The following is a 19,905-nucleotide window of genomic DNA, read 5'->3' as shown; positions in this document are numbered from 1 at the left end:
AGTACCTCCCTGTCTACAGAGAAAAGTGACAAAAATACAAACTTAGGACTTTGAATCAACTGCAGATATTATGTTTGCTTCATTTATCATGAAATAACAAGGGACCAGGCCTCGTGTCACCATGAAACCGCTTGTCAGTCAATAGTCCAATTATTTTTAAGCCTTTGAAAACGAGGGACTGTGCATAAAATTGGCTGCATCTCCTAAAGTGCTAGTGTAAAAATACTGTAAAACTGCTGGAATTAAAGCTGACAGTCTGTACTTCAATCACGTCTTGATTGCTTAATTTAAAAATCGTCTTTTGGAGTCTACAGAAACAAAATGAAAACAAACAAAAACAAAATTATGGAACTAACTTCTACTTACGTTCATGATTTACATAAATGTTGAACTTGGCTAAAACCCCAGAAATTTTCTCTTGTAAGACTTCAGCACTTCCACAGTCTGGCGTCATTTGGTCCATGATCACAAGGTTCATGAATGAGTTTTTGAAAAAACTCAAGTGTACACATGTGTATGGTGTGTGTGTGTGTGTGTGTGTGTGTGTGTGTGTGTGTGTGTGTGTGTGTGTGTGTGTGTGTGTGTGTTTCTCCTTGCACAAGCTCCACAAAGGCCTGCTCATGTGCTCAATAGCTATTTAAGACAGAGAAGTGCAACGGGCTGATTCTTGGGGTGGACTTCAGTTCTGCAAACAGAGGAGCAGCATGTACAGTCAGAGGTAGGGGAACAAATGATACTGATTCCTTTTTCACCAAATGAACTGTAGAATCCAAAAAGTCATACAACTCGGCGGTATGACTGACTGCTTTAGCGCCTTTACAAATTAAAAGTGTATATTGGACTAATGCGCTACATCTTTGCAGATGAAGTGAAGTTTTGTCTCATATGATGTTACAGAGCAGATTTCCACAGAACCCAGCAGGTGATGCACCGACTCGTTAAGTCGTGCATTCAAATATTTTTAATATGCTCAAACATGTGGAGCTATTCCCCCTTTTATATTGGTAGCATTTCTTAGGTGCTGTTTTGTTGTTAGATAATTGCTCCTGCAAATTATTAGCCACTCCTTCATTCATTTCTAATCAACAAACTTCAAAAGGCACAAAAGGCAAGCAAATCTAACTGCAAAAAAAGGAAGAAAAAAGAAAAAAGGTTCAAGCAAATCATTGCCTGCTGTCTATTGTTGAAAGCATTTCTGAACTTGTAAGAGTTGAAAGCTAATGGCTTTGTGAATTATAAATAATGACTTGTGCTGCCTGCAGGGATGTGTAAGAACTGAAGTTTTGGAATAATGTTAAGACAATTGGCTTTAACAAGAGAACACATACTGAGTAAGTTGTTCTGGAGCTTATTTTCAGTGGATGTGGCGTGTATGTGGGGATGTTTTTTTTTTTAATCTTCATCTTGCCAAATGTGTTCTGGGACGGTCACTGGTCCTTCACAACCGTGAACAAGACAAGTCCTTTAAAAAAGAAGGAGGGCTGTATAACAGCAATTCTCAACATGTAAAAGATTTCCACACACTTTGTTCTAACTACTACTCAACTACTCTAATTACTGCATGGCCCTAAAAAACTCCTTACTTCACATCATTCTCTACTTTATCAGCTTGTGGAGTGTGGGTTTGGTGGGGACCTTGTGTGCCACGCTCACCTTGGCCCAGTTCCCGAGGGAGTGTGTCACTCCTGAGGGGCTGCAGAGCGGCCAGTGCTGCCCATCCCCTACAGGGGTAGCAGGAGACGAGTGTGGCTCCAGCACAGGAAGAGGCCAGTGTGTGACCATTGAGGCTGACAGTCGGCGCCATGGACCTCAGTACCCTTATGCCGGGCGCGATGACAGAGAGAGGTGGCCGCTGAGATTCTTCAATCGCACTTGCCGGTGTAATGGGAATTTCACTGGCTACAACTGTGGGCGATGCAGACACGGGCTAACTGGACCAAACTGTGATCAGAGGATCACTGTGGGTAAGAGAGCAGATGCTTTTTTACGACCTAAAAATTCACGACGACTTAAAATTTCTATCTTCTACCGTGTCCTTCAAGATTTCACAGGTCTACATCAGCCTGGGGAATGAAGGCAGCATTTATTGCTAGGAGCAGGAAAAAAGTGTTAATTTTTAATAGCACTTTCTTTTTTCTACTCTTCCTTCGTTTCCCCCACACTTTAACAACACTTCATTCTCTCTCTTCTTTGCTCCCTGTCTTCCTCCACCCCATTAACTTCTCCCCAGTAAGGAGAAACATCATGCAGATGAGCACAGCTGAGAAGCAGGCGTTTGTAAATGCTCTGGATCAAGCTAAGAGGACTGTCCACCCTGACCTCGTCATCTGTACAAGACGGTATATTGGAAAAATAACATGATAATCAAGCTGAATACAATTAGATGATTTTAAAGGGTTGATTTTTACCTTGTGATTCTCTGGTCAACAGTGATTCTCTGTAAAACACAGCATGTTTTGCCCAAGGACCTGCACGCTCAGACTCAGCTGAGTCTGGCAGTTGAAAGAAATATATGTGCAGTATCTGTGGCTGAGCCACATGCTGTGTTTTTGAAATTATTTTTAAAATCAGAGAATTTCTCATGGCAGCTTTCTTTAAAAGCTGTAGAAAGTTGAGCAAATTATCACTTTTGGCATGAGTAAAAGGAATTACAGTCTTCTGAATCTGTGAATAACCTCCTTCTAAATCAGCTGAGGACTGCAATCGGTTAATTTTTGAAGCCATTCTTGACTGCAGCTCAAAGAAAATCTCTTAACCTCTGGATCAGACAATTAAAACAATTAAAATTCTCCTTGTTATTAATGGTCATGCTCAAGAATAAAATATGTATTAATATCTATATATCCATTAGTGAGTTATTCACCAGTACCATCCCCAAGTTCTGAAGCAGTGTGTGAATGGATCAGTGAAAACAAAAATTGTGAAAAACACTTTGTAGAGCTACTAAGATTACAAAGCTTTATGCAACAGCAGAGCATTTAACATATGCATAGTTCATCTAAGGCCACACATTCTCTTACTTCAAATCAATCAGGGTGAGTTTGGAGGATTCAGGCAGGGCAATGTGGAGGAAAAAATACAACGTGACATTCATCCTTTATCTTTAGGTACCAGGAGTTGTTTGGGCCTGATGGCAACACCCCACAGTTTGAGAACATCACCATTTATAATTACTTTGTTTGGAGTCACTACTACTCTGTCAGTAAGACATACCTGGGGCCAGGCCAGACCAGCTTTGGAGGTGTAGACTTCTCCCACGAGGGCCCAGGTTTTGTCACCTGGCATCGTTTTCATCTGCTGCAACTGGAGAGAGACATGCAGGTGAGCAGAGAGAAGGCAGGGAGAAAGAGGGGTGGTAGTGGAAAAGAGGAGAGACAGCAAGCTTCTGGGCTGATAAAGAAATGGATGAGGAGGTTAGGATAGGAGGAGTGGTGATGGAAAAAAAAAAAGATCTGACACTGAGTGAAAAGCTAGCCTGAAGGAGAATGGGTTAATGCATGGAGGAAATAAAAAAAGCAAAACAAAAGCAGGAATATATAGGAAGGGGACAAAAAAAAGGGAGCATAAAGGACAAAAAGAAAAAGGACCAACCTGCATATTTTTCTAATAAACAATTCAAGAAAGCAGTTCGTTTACAGACAGTCCTTCCCTGAACACCTGCCTCCTTCCCCTGTTCGATCTTCACAGGACATGCTGGGCAACCCCACCTTTGCCCTGCCCTACTGGAACTTCGCCACTGGAGGCAGCGAATGCGACATCTGCACAGATGACCTGCTGGGAGCCAGGAGCACATTTGATATGAGCTCCATCAGCCCCAACTCTGTGTTCTCACAGTGGAGGGTCATCTGCGAGAGTGTGGATGACTACGACACTCTGGGCACCATCTGCAACAGTAAAGACAGTCACGGAAACACACACTATACCTCGCCGTGCAGCCGAGCGCTGCTGATATACAGCATCGTCTCAGCTGCATCAGAAAAGAGGGCAAAGAGCTCATAAAGAGAGCATGTAGAACATAGGCTGCTATAAATAATAGCTCACAGCTGTTGTGCTAAATTCGATATTGCTCGCTATTACTTCAGTTTGTTTGAAACTGCTCTAGTTGTTAAACATCGCCTTCTCTGTTGCCGTGTGTAACTGAAGTACTACACACTGCATCTCTAAATACTGCGGTTTGAAAGATTTTTTTGTTTTTATTCAATCAGCCTAGTTTTTCAGTGTTAATTCCTGATTGGTCACAAGATTTAACCTAGAATAAGGGAATTCTTATTCAGTAATAAGATAACGCTGCGTAACCTAGACTTTAGGTGATCAGATTTGCAGGGATTGGCTCTCATTCCGTACTGGCACCAGATTACAAGCCTAATTCACTACCTTTCTTTCAGTGTTCAAATGCACCTAATTTATAAAGGATTTGGTTTTCATCTGGAATAGGCAAGTAATTGGGAATGTCAATCATCTTTCCCCGTGGAGCCTCAACAACAAACTTATAAAAAGAGGTCATAAGAAAAAAAAAAGTGTTTGGTAACAGGTTGAACACGTGAGTGGCCAACATGTGAGTGATCTATCTTGTTATTCCCCCCAGAGAGTCATGACAGGCCTGGTATTTCCTGCGTCAACAAGCAACATCTCCTTAAATGGGTTAAGGGGGTTGCCTCATTTGTGCATGTGCTTGTTGAAGACAGGAATCTAACAGTCTACTGGTTCCTTTGATCTGAGGGAATAATCTTCAAACAGACAGACAACTCGGTTATGTAGCCTTCTGTTTATGTGCTTGTGTGTAGGAGAGAAAGCCTGAAAAAAGAGAAAGAGATCATGCATGCAAGAGAGACAAAAAAAGAAAAAAAACTTCTGTTCAGTCACAAAGCTCCCACTCACTACTGTTGACTTTTATTGAATAATTAAAAAAGAAAACTGCCATCCTGTCATGTTTAAGGCTGATCAAACTAGTAGAGTCTCCCACACAGAGTTAGAAGGTGGTTAAATAATACATTTTCAATCAAGTCATATCTGTAGGGACCTCTGGCTTGTGCCTGATCTTAGGTCTTAGTGTGCCAGTAATCAGAAGTTATCTTTATTATTTTAAACTAATTATATTTCACTCAACCTAGTTTTATTGAGTCCTTTCTTCATCTCCAAGGCACAGAGAGCAGTCCCATCAGGAGGAACCCAGCAGGCAACGTGGCGCGGCCCATGGTGCAGAGGCTGCCGGAGCCCAAAGATGTGCTGGACTGTCTGGAGATCAACACCTTTGATACCCCTCCTTACTACTCCACCTCCTCCGAGAGCTTCAGGAACACCATCGAAGGTGAGCCAAAGCGGTAGTTGAGATTTAGCATCCTCCCATCAAACCAATCCAAGGAAATATTCAGTTTCACTTGGGCTCAGCTCAGAAAATAAAGCTGCTGAATACTGTGTGAGTGTATAGATGAAACACAAAGCCAGAAAAACACTCACTCAATCCTCCACCCACATGCACATATGGTTAGCTCCAACACAACATTTGTTGTTCCTAATTTTGGTAAATCAGAGCCTTCATTAAACGCTTTCCTTTTTTTTCTCCTTTTTTGTTCCATAATTTCAAGGCTACAGCGCCCCCCAGGGGATGTACGACCCAGTGATCCGCAGTCTTCACAATCTGGCCCACCTCTTCCTCAACGGGACGGGTGGACAGACTCACCTGTCGCCCAATGATCCCATCTTTGTCTTGCTTCACACCTTTACCGATGCAGTCTTTGACGAGTGGCTCCGCAGGCATCAACCGGGTACACCTTTGCGAATGTTCAAACAACAAAATTCACTTTGGAGAATGAATAGATGGATTGACATATTCTTCACTCTCTCAGGTGACACTGTTTACCCCGATGAGAACGCTCCCATTGGACACAACCGCAGGTTCAACATGGTTCCTTTCTGGCCGCCTGTCACCAATGCTGAGATGTTTGTGCCTGCCCCAGAAAACCTGGGATACTCATATGAGGTCCAGTGGCCGGGTGAGAAGCAGAGAACGTGTAAGCATGTGCAGATCCACAAAATCCAGGAATTGCTCATAACCGTCCGCTCTTTTCCTTCATAGCTCGTACCTTCACCCTCTCTGAGATCATCAGCGTAGCCGTTATTGCTGCAGTGCTGGTTGTGGTGGTGGTTGGTATCGTCATAGCCTGCGCCATGCGTTCCCACTCTTACAACTCTGCCGAGGCCCTGGAGCCGCTGTTGGCAGAAACTTACCGACGCTACTCAGAGGAAGACCGCAGGCTGGACAAATCACAGTCCGTTGTCTAACATTTTCGATTATCTTGAGAGGACCCAACATTTACATACATAAATTTGTCTTGTTTTCCTTTTTTTAATTATTCCTCCATTTCTTCTAATAAAGGTGAACTGGTTTTGAACCCAGGCATAATTGTTTGTCTGCATTTATGAATTGAAAGGCGGAGAGGGTCTGGCGGATCTTTTGTTGAGCACATCCAGCAGATTTTCAGACTGCAGCCAAGATTATAATAACTGCAAGAGCTGATATCCAGTGCTCAGATAAGTACACAGCAAGCATAGGAGCAGCTACTGGGACTGAACCCTCCAAAACTACATGTCAGAGCTACACTATTTAGTGACTCCACCTCGCTGCCCATTTTCAGCTGACAAATATATGTTTATCCGTGCAGATGAAATAATCTCTTTCTATAGGATCATGCTCTTATTCCTTTTCATTTTTTTTAAACTTTTAACTCACTCTGTTTTTGTGTGAACAAGCAGTATTTTATGAAATCACCACTGCAGGCCTTTTTGCCGCAGGCATAAATTTGCTTGTCTCAAGCCTCAGGCCAACTGGCAAATCACACCACTTAGACGTAATGTTACTTCTCAAATCAAGCCCATGCAAATTTCCATGTGTTCAAAACAGCAGATGTACCGCCCTCAAGTGGATCTAAAGGATTACTGCGAAAGGAGGAAATCGGTTTTTTTCTTCATTTACACTCGTATCCTAAATTTTTTTTAAAACTGCATGTAGGGAATATCAAAGACATAACTTAATATGACTTTAAGCGCACCGTGGAATTTTAAATCTTCATGACACCATAAAACTGCTAGACTGTCCACACCTATAAGCTATAAAAAAAGCAGCGTTCGAGTACCCTCGAGTTGTAAGACTAGTTTGCCCTTTTGGCACAGATTTATTACTTTTATTTTTTTTTTTATAACTGTGGCTTTTTTGTGTGTGTGATAGTTTTACATACATAATATCGTTTGCCTTGAATAAATAAATAATCCTGTCCTGTCTGTCACAAAATGCGGCCACCTGTCACTGCATGCCTAATTACCACGAAGGCGCACAGTATGCACAATTTATGAGCCTACGTTGCAGCTTTGGAGGCTTACAGCAAGTCTTCAAGCTCGTACCTACAGCAAGGGCGTCATGGAGGTGGAGGGTGGAGATGCTGTCTGATCTTTTTGATGTGAAGCTGCATTTTCAGCAGAAACTCCCCACCCCAAAACAAACACTTACTTAACCACAGTGTCCCCAAATTTGAGGATTTTTAAGCCGAGGGTGATCAACGGACATTTAAAACGGACATGTTTTTTTTTTATTCAGAGTATCTAAAAGAATTTCAGCAATAAGCTTTTGTGGACCGTGAGAAATTCAGTGGTTTATTGAATAAGCGTTAAAAAGATTTCTGTAAAAACTACACAGTAGACTACGGAACTTTCATCACTTGAAATTTACTTTATTTCTGGATTAATTTATTGCTAAATTAATCCAAGTACAGATGTGTGTAGATATGATATGTAGAGGAAACCCTTGTATTTTAACATCCGTATGTAAAATTAATAGCATTATTCATTAGCATTGTTCGGTCGGTTTTCAAACTCATAATCGGATGACGTCATCCAGTGTTTGCCTGCTGTTTCATGATTAGGTCTAACTATTTCTTGCTCTAGGCTATGTCACTGAATATAAGCCACACCACCGTGCACGCTTTTTTGTGTCTGTGTGCCAAATGCCAACTCAGCCCAGCTCATTCGCTCATTTGCTGGGAATGACGTGGACTTAGTGGCACCTAACTCTTCCTTTTGGGATATTTTGGGACATCTTGCTTTATGGGAATCAAGATTTTAACACTCAGCACTGACTAGAGTGAATTTCAAAGGACCGGTATTTTTGCAGTGCATGCTGATATCTTGAAAAAGGACCTCATGGGAAAGGATGGAGAAGAAGACTTTTTGGACCCATCATAAGTTGGCTGTACTTTCTGTATCACCAGGTTACACTGACAGCAAAAAGACACAGTCCCCTATGTTTATGAATATGGATCGATGTGACAGTCACACATAGAACAATCATTTGGCCACTGCTATCCTCCAGAGAGAGAGAGGCTCATTAGTGCCTTTCAAGCATGCTCTCATGAAAGTCATCTGCAGAAAAAAATGCATTGCAGTTTCTGCAGCCAAAGAAGTTACTGTGCTACATGGTGTATGACTAAGGGTAGGAAAAAAAGTCCTGTTCCCTGTGGCTGGACCTCTTCCCCTTAAAAATGTTTGTCATGAAATTTGAGGCTGGTTTTGAAAAAAAAAAACCCCCAAAAAAACCCAAAACAAAACAAAACAAAAAAACGGCAGATAAGTCCTTTTGCTTCCTCTTAATGAAAAAAGAAGAAAAATAGATGTAATTTCATCTGCTTCCCTGTCAGTTATTTGGAACTGGAAATCCACAGGGGTCAAATGTTTGTGGATGTGAAAAAAATACCAAATATGACATTTATCATTCTTATATTACAGCAAAGATCCAAGTGAAATGCAAAAAAAAAAGAAAAAAAAAAAGCATTACACCATTTCTCCATTTCTCCTCGTGCCAACAGGGAAGCAATTGTTCATCTGGAGAAGGATAAAGCAGACCGCGATGGCTGGGTTTCAATAAAGCTTGCAATGTGAACAGATGGCTTTGATTAATGCCGAGGCTCCAGACAGGATCTCCCTAGATGCCTCCTATTTCCTAAATGAGACATTTGTGTGCAAATGTACTGTTTATCAAGTTGTCACCAGTAACTCTGGTAATTAAAGTGAAAGTACTGAGGATTTTCCTTTAAAAAAAAAGTCACAGGTTTCCTCTTCCTCTGTGATTGTCGGACCTCAGGTTTAAAACGTCTTTGTTCAAACTTTAGACTGATTTTCTCGGCCTTCTATAAAATGTTGCCTTTTCTCTAATCTAGCTGATCCCCCTTCTTCTCTCCTCTCCTCACGACTCCTCCGCAATTCAGAGCTGCCTGTCATTCCAAGCACGACACGCACTTCATCCTGTCACCTTGACTAAACGTGAGTGATGGCGCATATGTACTCATGGCAGACAAAGACGGAGAAAAAGTGCGAGAGAGGGATAAAGACAAAGAGCATAACCGCTACAGGAAAACACCTCCAAGGCGAAATTCAGTTCACTGGTTTGGAAACATGCAAAATATATGCAAAAAATTCAAATAAAATAAAGAAAAAAGAAAAGAAGACTCTTGCTTCTTCTATCCATTAAAAATGTGACTTTCAGCTCAGTTGTACTTGTTTAACAGTTCAGAGATTTTCTCAGATGCTGGTGTGTGGAGCATGTGTGAAATTTGAAAACTGAAAAAAAAAAAAAGGTTTATCCTACTCCATGAGAGAAATCACAAAATATAACTTTTTGGTATTCATTAATAAAAAAGATGGAAAAAAACTCATCATATAAAACGTCTCTTTCACTGACACATTGTATCCGGAGATAAATCAGAAGGTAAGAAAACAGAAACACAAGGTCCTGAACTTCAAATGGTTTTGGATACAAAACTTTAACAAATAACATTTAATAAGATCACTTACAGAACATTTGGTTACACAATACCAGTGCGTGTGTACCATGTTTATATATCTTTGTGAGGACCAATACAAATGGTCAGGGTTAGGCATTCATTTTTGATGGTTAGGGTTAGGGTAAGCAGCTAGGGAAAACATTGTGTCAATTAGATGTCCTCACTAAGATATGAAAACGAGTGTGTGCATCCATGTGTGTATGTAAGTGTGAAGCGACTTCTTATATTAACGAAATTAATTACAGCGACGAAAACATAAGTATCACAGCCATGTGAAGTCAGGTAAATAAATTCATATAAAATGGAGACGGTGTCTAATTTCACACTGAACTATTAACATCAACAATCAAGTCCTAAAAAAACAGCTGCTACAGTTGAAGACTATGAAAACACTGATTAATACTACACTGGTAAATAACAGTCGATACTCAGCAGCTGCTTCTAACAGATGCAGCAAAATGCATTTTTTCCTATTCTCTGTCCCGTTTAACATAAGGTGGTTATCATTGCTAATTATCAACATGCCACTTAAGATATTCAATATTCATGAAATCATGACACACTTTTAATTATTCGAACACAACAATGAAAAGTACAACAGTCTTTCAAAGCAGACATCCTATTGCCATACAAAAGATTGGCAGAAGCAGTTGGCATATTTTGAGTTTTAGGAGTTGTTTGTTTGTTAAAGTAATAATCAAAATCCAGCACTAGGCTGCTGTCAATTGAGGCTTCAATTTTATATATTAGTATGAACACGTAATGTATTGATGAGTGTGCTTACATGAAAAATAATGCACAACAATGCTAAACTATCCATCCAACCATTTTCTTCCGCTCATCTGGGTCAGGGTCTCAGGGGCTCCTTAGCAATTTCTTTCTCCAGCTCTTGTTGGGGCTTTCCTAAGCCACCTAAGGCATAAAATCTCTCTAGTGTGTCCTGCGTCCACCCTGGGGGTCTCCTGCCAGTTAGACATGCCACAAAAAGCCCCACCTAGAGGGCATTCTAGGCCTTCTGGACTGGAGGAGTAGCGTCTCTACTCTGAGTCCCTCCAGAATGACTGAGCTTAGTGGTCATTCTGAAGGGACTCAGACTGGACTCAGGCATCCAATCCCCAAAGCCCAAGATGGAGGCCTTGGCGGCCCAATACCCGGCTCCTCAACTGGATTTAACTGGACATGCTCTACTATATTTTTAAATACTGAGTGTAAATACAACAAAGCTGTGTTTGCAGTTGGAGGTAGAGTTCACAAATTAAATGCAATTTAATTTAGACTTAAATACTCTTCTTATAATTATATGTATTGTTTTGACATGTAGAGTGCCCTCTACAAGAGGAGAATCACTCTACAGCTTTACAGGAAACAACCACAGCCCTCCAAAGCTGTTTAAGGAAGATGTCATTAAATTGAGGTACAGTGGGCAGTTGTCTCATGAGAGCACGGTGAGGACGACAGTTCCTTTGGTCTTTTTCAGAATGTCCACAGCTTCAGCGTGGGTCACACCTTCCAGGCAGTGTCCATTAACAGCAATTATCTGATCGCCACGTTTCAACCTGCCATCCTCAATGGCTGCACCCTGAAGTACAAAGTCAACAAGAGCTTTTAAACACTAATATGGCAACACATATGTTAGGAGAAAAGAATGAATGTGAGATTAAATGAACGTTTGTAATGATCACAAAGGAATTGGTCGCAACAGATGCTAAGAAATAGAATCAAGAAACAAAACAAAGGAAAGCAATCATGCAAAAACTGACATAATGCAACAGGTGGCATTAAAACAGAATGCTTTACTACAGCATAGCACTAAGAGTTTACCACCTGTTACAAAACAAAAGCTATTTAACAAGTTTTAACTGTGGCCTTTTTGCTTTGTTTCTTACATTGAGCATTGCAGTTAGGGACAAATTGCTATTTTTCGTGTTGAATTACAAAAAAGGCACTATAACTTAAAACCACACATAAATCTCTGTCTCCTATGTGGCTTACATAGGTAGTCACAAAACAACAACACATATAAAGCAAAACTACACATGGTGAAACTGCCTGCTGCCTGCTTTTTTATCCGAATTGCTGATGATCGGAGAAAGTTTTGTTTTCAACAGAGAAAACGCTATAAGAAGATGTGAGGGAGTGACTCAGTGAGTGACATACAGACTGCTGCTAAACTGTCTTTCCTAACATTAAAACTCTTTGGTTTTCGCAACAAAAGGAGACCTGGCAGATGCTTTCTCACCTTGTCAAAGACAGTTTTGATGTAGATAGGCAGGTCTCCATGAGGGCTGCCAAAACCTCCTACAATGCTGAAGCCGAGACCTGAGGAGCCTCTCTCCAGAGTGATGGTCTTATACATGCGAGCGCTGTGAAGAATACGATGCGAAACAATGGATGTTGGCGTCTGAGCGCGCCGATGTGCATGCATTTAAAAATAAGTGTTGCACCAACTGTTTAGTAAAGTTTGAGGCCTGCTCTTGCCTTTATTCATTAATTAAAGTGGAGAGAAGAACAAGGAAATGACACTGTTAGCGAACCACTTCTTACCAGAGGCTGTTGTGAAAGCAGGGCAGGCTGCTCGGCTGGCCTAATGACCATGCACGCACGTCGCTGTTACCCTGTGTGCTGCATCCCTGAGAAGCTGCTGCCACCTAGACAAACATAGATCCACACAAACAGCATGTTATGCGTGCAAAGTGTAAAGGTTTTAGCCATTTAGGACTACACAAAGAGACCAAAGTAAGCAGGACAGCCAGAATCCAAGGAATAGCATAACATCTACAAATAGTGACAGTAACATGTAATTAAAAATATATCTCATTATTTTTGACTTGTATGCGATTACTCTGGAGAACAGTGAGTTTCTCCTGACTGACATCAGCAAGACAGGAGTGCTTTTCTTCACAGCTTTCTTTTAGGAGTATGCAGTGCATCACTTTGAAAATGCCTATTTGTGCTGAGTAGGCAATCTGGCAGACCACCCTACATGAGGTGCCAGTTTCACTTCAATAAAAGACAATGAAAGAACAATGAAACCAACACAGGAGAAGTCATTATAACAGAACACGTGTAACATTTGAGCTCGTGTATAGTACATGTCTACTAAAAATACAAGCTTCTCAAACAAATCTGCAAAACTGATGCATTGCAAACAAACAAACATGTGTTTCTATCCTGTATTTATCCAGAAGAAGTTGTGCTAACAACAGATTAATCAGGATTTCTCCAAAAAGTTAATATTTCTATAGTTGGACAATGATCAAATATCTTATTGATGCAACAGCGGTCTTATGACCATCCAAATATTACCAGAGTAGGAGTGATACAAGTCTAAAACCTTTTGATGTTTTTTTTAAACACAAAATACTTGCCAAAAACAAGCGACATGCACTTCCATAGATACAAATATAGTTTTTTCCCTTACAGCGGAAGTCTTTTAAGAGGAGATGGTGTGAAATCAATGTCATAAACACTTGTCTTGAAATTAACATACACTGACTGTGCAAAATCCTGATAATGCAGGGCCTCCTTTTTGTTAAAGACTTTTTTTTTAAGTTGTCTGTATGTAAAATTATGTCTTGGGGAAATATGGAAGAAGATAAAAAGCCCTACAGGGAGCTGGCTGTGAACCATTACTGTGTTTCTCTGACAAAACAGAACTAAAACCTGCTGACGTTATCGCACAGAAACTTACTGCCTTACAGGCATTACATATCAGTTACTGGATGTCTCACTGTGACAGTACCTGCAAAATGATGGTTCCAGTGGTGTTCTTGAGCAGGGCTTCAGCATGGACATGAGTCATTCCCTCAGTGGAAACATCATTGATACTGAGGATCCTGTCTCCCGTCTAGATGATGCACACACAAACACAAACACACATTTGTCCTAGACTTAACACTATCCCCCCTTTTCCTTTTTGCCTACAAAGTCTCCTTTTCTTTTCTGTCCCTATCTTTTTTCTTCGGGATTTAATAAAGGTTTTACTTTTGGTATGTCACTCCATTTTCAATATTTATGTCTAAAATGCATTTTATGTTACATGTGTCTGTAATTTGATCATGGAGAAACATTTATGTCCTCTGCCCCTTGCACCCCGATCTATTCCAACCTTTATATTTGTTTTATGAGATGTATTTCAGGAAGAAAATGATGTAAAAAATATCGACCTCTATTCCAATAAACATGTAACACAATCAAGGCAGTCCATATATTTGTCTCAGTGTTGGAAAGCTTCATTTTGGTAACCTTTAGTTAACCAGGAAAAACGGCCTCTTCAGATTCTAAATGTCTCCTGCACTCTGCGATTACAGAAGAATACACAGTAAAACAACAGTCACCTCTTAAGAAAAAGGCATCTTGTGCCTCCTTCACCTTATTTTTTATGATTCCCTTAAATTTATCAATGCATACCAGGGAGTCTAAGTTTACAGCTTTTTGCAGATGTTTCAGCCTCTAAGGGCCACAGTAAGAGTAAGAAAGTGCAATTTTCCTTATTTAAGGCCCAGTCCACATGCGACTAGTCACAATGTGAAGCATACATGAGACACACATGCATGCACGCACTGGTGTATATACATGGTCACTCCCCACCTGTAATTTCTGTGTTTTGGCAGCAAGTCCATTGGTATCCATGGTAGCAATAAAAAGAGGAAGGTTGCCATGGGGACTGCCCACTCCTCCAGCTACGCTGATGCCCAAGGAGTCGTATGGACCCTGGAGTGATAGCACACAGACACACAAACACACACATTTGCAACCTTTCCAAATGGCAGATTCGAGCATAAAATAAACACCCAACGTTACAGGAGCATGATATCCAGTCAGGAAGCAGGTTGTTTTCAGTATATAACTAATTTATACTAATTTGTAACTTCTAAAAAAAGTTAAATTATCACTACTCAGTTTCTCCAGTACAGTATGGGGTCAAAAAAGACATTGCTTTTATTACTATAAGAGTGTTTTACCTTTTTTATTATCACTTTTCTGATGTCAGAGTCTTTGAATGCTGCAGAAGAGAATGACACATAACTATGGATAAAAAGATGCAAGAGTCTATTTTCCATTCAAAGCAAATTGTTGGACTCAACATTGTAACTCAGACGATACTCGTGAACTTAGCTGACACTCACTGTAGCTCTCTATTTTGTTATCTGTCTCCCTCTGGTGGCCAAAAGAACCATCGCATACACTTGAGGGTGTAAGCGTGGAGCAGTCAGAGTCTTCGCTCTGGATAAAACACAACTTAAGGTACTCCTACGTTCACAGAGTAATATTGTTAAAATAGTGAATAAACGCAATAGTTGACCTACAAACTACAGTCTGAACTATAATTTCACTAGGAATCATATCACTAAAGAAATACGTAGGCAAGAGAAACAGTTTACCTGACTCCGCAGTGTGTACTGCACCCCGGCTTTAAAACGAGCCACCTCCAGGTGGACTCCTCCACTGCAACTCTGAGAGCAAAGTGACACATCTCACATAATGACGCGGCCATAAAAATGCCTACCTATCTGTGCATTTGTTTATAAACTGTGAATACGGCAGACCTGCAGAAGCGTGTGTGCACGCTCCTGTGATGCTGCACGCACGTCTTCCCCATTGATTGACAGAATCTGGTCACCTAGCAACAACCTGCCATCCGAATCTGCTACACCTCCTCTGATGATATCTGACACAAAGATGCCAGTGTCATTACTGTTGGAAGAAAACAGAGGTCAAAAGCTGTGTCTGCCCCAGGCTTATACATAATGTGACCTGTGCACCGGCTGTTTTGCATAATGTCACACCTGATTGTGCAAATACATAAAGCTGCGAGAAAATTGGCACCCGAGCTCTTTGGAAAATGATGCGTCTTGCGACTTCTTTGCAGTGAGACCCTATCTAACCTTTATGGTAATTATCGAATGCTGGAGAGATCTGTGAAGTAGTTACAGAACATGTCAATGGAGTTTGCCATGAAAATAGTCAATCTACTAGGGTCTATTAAGGGTTTTTCGTTTTTTTAGAATCTAATTTTCGGAATTATATTTAAAAGGAACAGGTATTCTGCAATTTAAACTAACTAACCAGCCTAACTACAGCTTACAAACAAAAGTTGATTAAGAATAAAATTGTGTTAAAAATAGGCAACAAGACTAATCACTCACTAATAAAGTCACATTTATTTATTTTTAACCTATTTCTCATCTTCAGAAGTTGCGAGGAGGAGTACTCCCACTTGCCATATGTTATATTTGAAGCCGATATATTAACAACTTCATCAGCCTCTTAGACTTCAGGCTCTTTCAGCAGATGACATCACCTAGGTTGCGAACACGATGGTTCTGAACAAAATTTGATTTTGTCTTTGTTGTACTTGAAAGCACAGTGTTAGATAACACAGGCTCAAACCTGCTGTGAACATACCAAGTTGGAGGTTTCTAACTTGATAAAAGCATCCTGACTGTACCTCTTCCCCACAGTAGTGAAGCCCAGTCCTTCTCCAGGACGAGGCCTCAGCTCCAGGCTGAACACATCCCACAGGTCCTCCTCCCTGTAGGATTCCTGGTGCCTGAAGACGCACAGCTGGACACGCTGGGTGGTGAGCCGTAGCACGGCAATAGCTTCGTCATGACTGGCCTGCCGCATATCTATGCCATTTACCTAGAAGACAGTGACAGTGAGAGAAACAGGGGAACAGATGTATGAAAATACATTCTGTATGTTCAGGAAGTACAGGAACAAGTCTTTCAGTGGATACAAAACAGGCTGTGCAGTAGTTAACACTGACAGAAAGAAGGTCTGAGGTGTGGCATTTGTACCTATGTCAGTTTCTCTCTCACACTTCAGAAATGATTGTTAAATTAACTGGTGATTGTGTAATTATCTGTAGGTGTGGAGATGAGAGTGTGTGGTTGTTTTTCTGTTTCTAGCAGCTTCCTTTTCCTTACGCAGCTTCACTTACCCTAACACTGCCATTAGGCTAAGAAGTTATGAAGGTGGTTATGAACTCGACAAGCTAACCTGTGGTCTACCAATGTAGGTAAGGGTGTGTTATATTGGCAGTAATATATGACCAATCAGAAATATCGAAGAGTCTGCTGGTAGAAAAGCAACTGATTTTACATAGTAAGATAAAACACACAATACAGACTAAAAGCAACAGAGCTGCTGCACTCAATACAGTGTTAGTGTGTGTGAGAAAAAGCACTGAATAGAAGTACATCATTAAAAACACTTCGTGAATGTGAGTGCTTTAATGTCTAGACTATTTGAAACTGAAAAGAATGCCAGAAAAATGCCAATTATGTAAGTGAACAGACGTATCAGTATGATAGCTCTATCATTAAATCACGGGCAAATCTGATGGATTACAGATATTATTATAGCGTATAGTTATAAAAATACAAATGCTCTAGGTGCTCTGTTTTAGTATCATATATTAATCTTTATATAACAATAAAATTGATGTAAAATTGGAAGGAGGAATAAAGCTGCATAGAAATGAAGACTTCGATGCTTTTTAGTCTACATGGAAATTCCAGGAATGCTGACACTATTTTCTTGGTGGTGACTTTATCGTGAACATAACCTAAACTGTAGCAGGTTAGGCCTGCAGCCATGGTGATGTGCCCAGGTAAAAACGTAAACCTTTAATATGCACTTCGTATCCCTGAAGTTGCCTGGAGAAATCCTGCTTATCCTCTGTGTACTACCTCTTTAATTCTATGACAGCTGAGACTGGCTCAAGCCTCTCTGCAAATTCTAATTTGGATAAGTGGTTAGATAAATAGACGATTATTACTAGAATTGTGTATTTATTTATTTTATTTGCTCTACTTAACTAGGAGAGATGACAGAAGCTACCAGAGCTTTACAGTCTCTCAGTTCAACAAGTATCTCTGTTTGTGTTTCTCGAGTCGTAATGCAGTTTGTTTAGTAGTGGTGCATGCAGTGCTGGAAGCCAGTTTTCCAATTTAGTGTTTGTGTGATGATCTCTCCAATGAGCTGTTATCAGGAAAATGACCTCTAAACAACAACAACAACAAAGATGTTAAATATCTTTGCATAGATGTTATCTTTACAGTTATTTGTGCACAACATGCTGCACACTGAATATCATCATTTGTCTGTTTAAAAAAAAAAGAAAAAGAAAAGAAGGTAGTGGTGTAGTGGTATAAGAATCTAATATCCAGTTTTTGAGCAAGATGTTCATGTGTTTTGTAGGACAATCTGTTCTCTAAAATTTGGATATATATATATATATATATATATGTAGTTTTTTCATTTCGGAGTTTAGTACAAACTTCAAATTAAAGACGGATATTCTGAAGTGACTGAAAGCAGGCCCCTGGAGAAGGTTTTAGGGGGATCAGTAGCATCCAAGATGGTATTATTAGTGTAAAAGCATCACAGCCCAGTGGAAAATTTCATTTACATAAGGAGCAAAAAGTAGTGGACCTTATATAAAACCCTGAGGATAGGTCTTTACTTTTAACTCCTGGGAACCACATTCTCTATAAAACAGGTTTTTGAGCTTGTAACCAGTAGTAAACCTTAAAACCTTCGCTTTTTAATCATGTGAGTAAACAATTTTTAAGGCAGATTTTTTTTTTCAGGGTTTTTTTGTTTGTTTGTTTCATTTCTGTGACTTTCTGGTTTTCACTATAAACTGAAGCTTGATTCTGTTATATCTGGCAAAGCAATCTGAGTTTGAGTTCCGAAAAAATTAGTTTCTGAATTGGAAAAAATAGTGCATAAATAAAAAAGAACACAGATGCATCACGGCTGCATTCTTCATACTGAAAAATATTGCAAAAACAAACAGAAATAAAAATAAATGCTGTGCGGTTAGAAATAATTTATTCACATGCACTGCTGTTTGTTCTGGTGTTTGTGTGCACATGTATCACTGTTATACCTCTAATATCTGATCTCCAGCCTGCAGTCTACCATCTCTCTGTGCTGCTCCTCCATCGTTCACTTCATGGATTATTACTGCCCCCTGGTGTAAAAACCAGAAACCACTTCCATCATTACACAACTCCACAACTGAATATTGAAACAACAAACAAACAAACAAATGCACAACTTTTTGGCCTAATTTGAGTACAAACTTTGCTTCCATCTGTGGATTTTTTATTTGCAAACATAAACAAATTACATAAAGTCCCCTTCATGTCACAAGGACAAATAATGAATAACGAAATCTTTATGTTAAAAATCATTTAGCTGTTCTCACCAGCAGAGTGTCACATCCACCTACAATGCTGAGACCCAGGCCTACGTTTCCTTTATAAATCTCTATGGTAGTTTCCTTTCCTGCAACAATTGGATAGCTGACAGGGTCGGAAGTTGTGGGAGCTGATCCTGGCCAATCAGACTGTTCCACTGGAGAGGTCTGCATGGGTTTTAGAGACGAAGAGGAGGAGGAGGCAACAGGAAGGCTTAGAGAGGACACTGGAGTGAGTGAGCGGGGACTGGAGAGTGATGCAGGGAGATTGAGAGAAGAAGAGGAGGAGGAGGAGAGACTCTTGGAACGGTTGATGGAGAGCTTGACAGTGACCCGGTGTTTGAGAATCAAACTGGACACCTGAATACAAAAAAGACAGCTGAGTCATAAATCATTAAATCAACTTGACCTTGAAGAGCATATATTTCACAGCCCGCATGTGTGCTTGCACCTTTTTTACTGACAGTCCAGCCACGGGTTCATCACCCACTGCTACGATTCTGTCTCCAACCTTTATCCTGCCATCCTGCATAAAGAGGCATGAATAAAATATGTAAGATAAGCAAAATGTATGAAAGTGAGTGTGTAGAAGAAAGATGGTGGGGGAGTGTGATTAAAAATCAAGCACACCCTCTGGACAAATATATGAATAACTGTTCCCTTAGGCCGGACATGAAAACGTATTAGTACATGATGAGATCACTTGAAAAAATGGCAACCATCATCTGTTTCACATAATATTCATAATGCCGAGATGGCAGAACCATCACATCAGACTTGTACAACCCTTTATAATTCAAATATGTTATAAGACGAGTTCTGCCCTGGTGAAGGCCAAAATTGCAATCGATTATACTTTTT

The 19,905-nt window shown here is 40.3% G+C and overlaps 2 protein-coding genes across 3 annotated transcripts in view; one reads left to right on the top strand and one right to left on the bottom strand.

Annotated features, from left to right (window-relative positions):
- Nucleotides 1–618: 618 nt before the first annotated feature.
- tyrp1b (tyrosinase-related protein 1b) lies at nt 619–6,392 on the top strand. The gene is made up of 9 exons (XM_063476371.1): nt 619–718; nt 1,609–1,964; nt 2,231–2,339; nt 3,108–3,321; nt 3,688–3,892; nt 5,141–5,308; nt 5,586–5,765; nt 5,847–5,993; nt 6,077–6,392. The coding sequence occupies exons 1-9, from the start codon at nt 705–707 to the stop codon at nt 6,280–6,282; spliced, it is 1,599 nt and encodes a 532-aa protein (XP_063332441.1). The 5' UTR covers nt 619–704; the 3' UTR covers nt 6,283–6,392.
- A 3,410-nt stretch (nt 6,393–9,802) lies between these two features.
- si:dkey-92j12.5 (multiple PDZ domain protein) overlaps nt 9,803–19,905 on the bottom strand; it is a 43,926-nt gene continuing 33,823 nt past the window's right edge. Inside the window, exons 31-43 of one of the 2 annotated variants that reach the window (XM_063476369.1) lie at nt 19,496–19,570; nt 19,054–19,404; nt 18,733–18,816; nt 16,282–16,475; nt 15,380–15,527; nt 15,215–15,286; nt 14,960–15,083; nt 14,795–14,835; nt 14,421–14,543; nt 13,573–13,677; nt 12,375–12,478; nt 12,070–12,193; nt 9,803–11,409 (exon numbers count right to left, since the gene is read on the bottom strand). In XM_063476369.1, the coding sequence (XP_063332439.1) occupies nt 11,263–11,409; nt 12,070–12,193; nt 12,375–12,478; nt 13,573–13,677; nt 14,421–14,543; nt 14,795–14,835; nt 14,960–15,083; nt 15,215–15,286; nt 15,380–15,527; nt 16,282–16,475; nt 18,733–18,816; nt 19,054–19,404; nt 19,496–19,570 (1,692 nt within the window). In that variant the 3' untranslated portion in view covers nt 9,803–11,262. The remainder of the gene's footprint in view (nt 11,410–12,069; nt 12,194–12,374; nt 12,479–13,572; nt 13,678–14,420; nt 14,544–14,794; nt 14,836–14,959; nt 15,084–15,214; nt 15,287–15,379; nt 15,528–16,281; nt 16,476–18,732; nt 18,817–19,053; nt 19,405–19,495; nt 19,571–19,905) is intronic. The other variant, XM_063476370.1, reaches the window with a different exon arrangement.

The sequence above is a fragment of the Pelmatolapia mariae genome, linkage group LG6, assembly GCF_036321145.2.
Source record: "Pelmatolapia mariae isolate MD_Pm_ZW linkage group LG6, Pm_UMD_F_2, whole genome shotgun sequence".
Classification (NCBI taxonomy): domain Eukaryota; kingdom Metazoa; phylum Chordata; class Actinopteri; order Cichliformes; family Cichlidae; genus Pelmatolapia; species Pelmatolapia mariae.
Note: the sequence above shows the minus strand (reverse complement) of the source record. Positions and strands in the feature narration are given on the sequence as shown.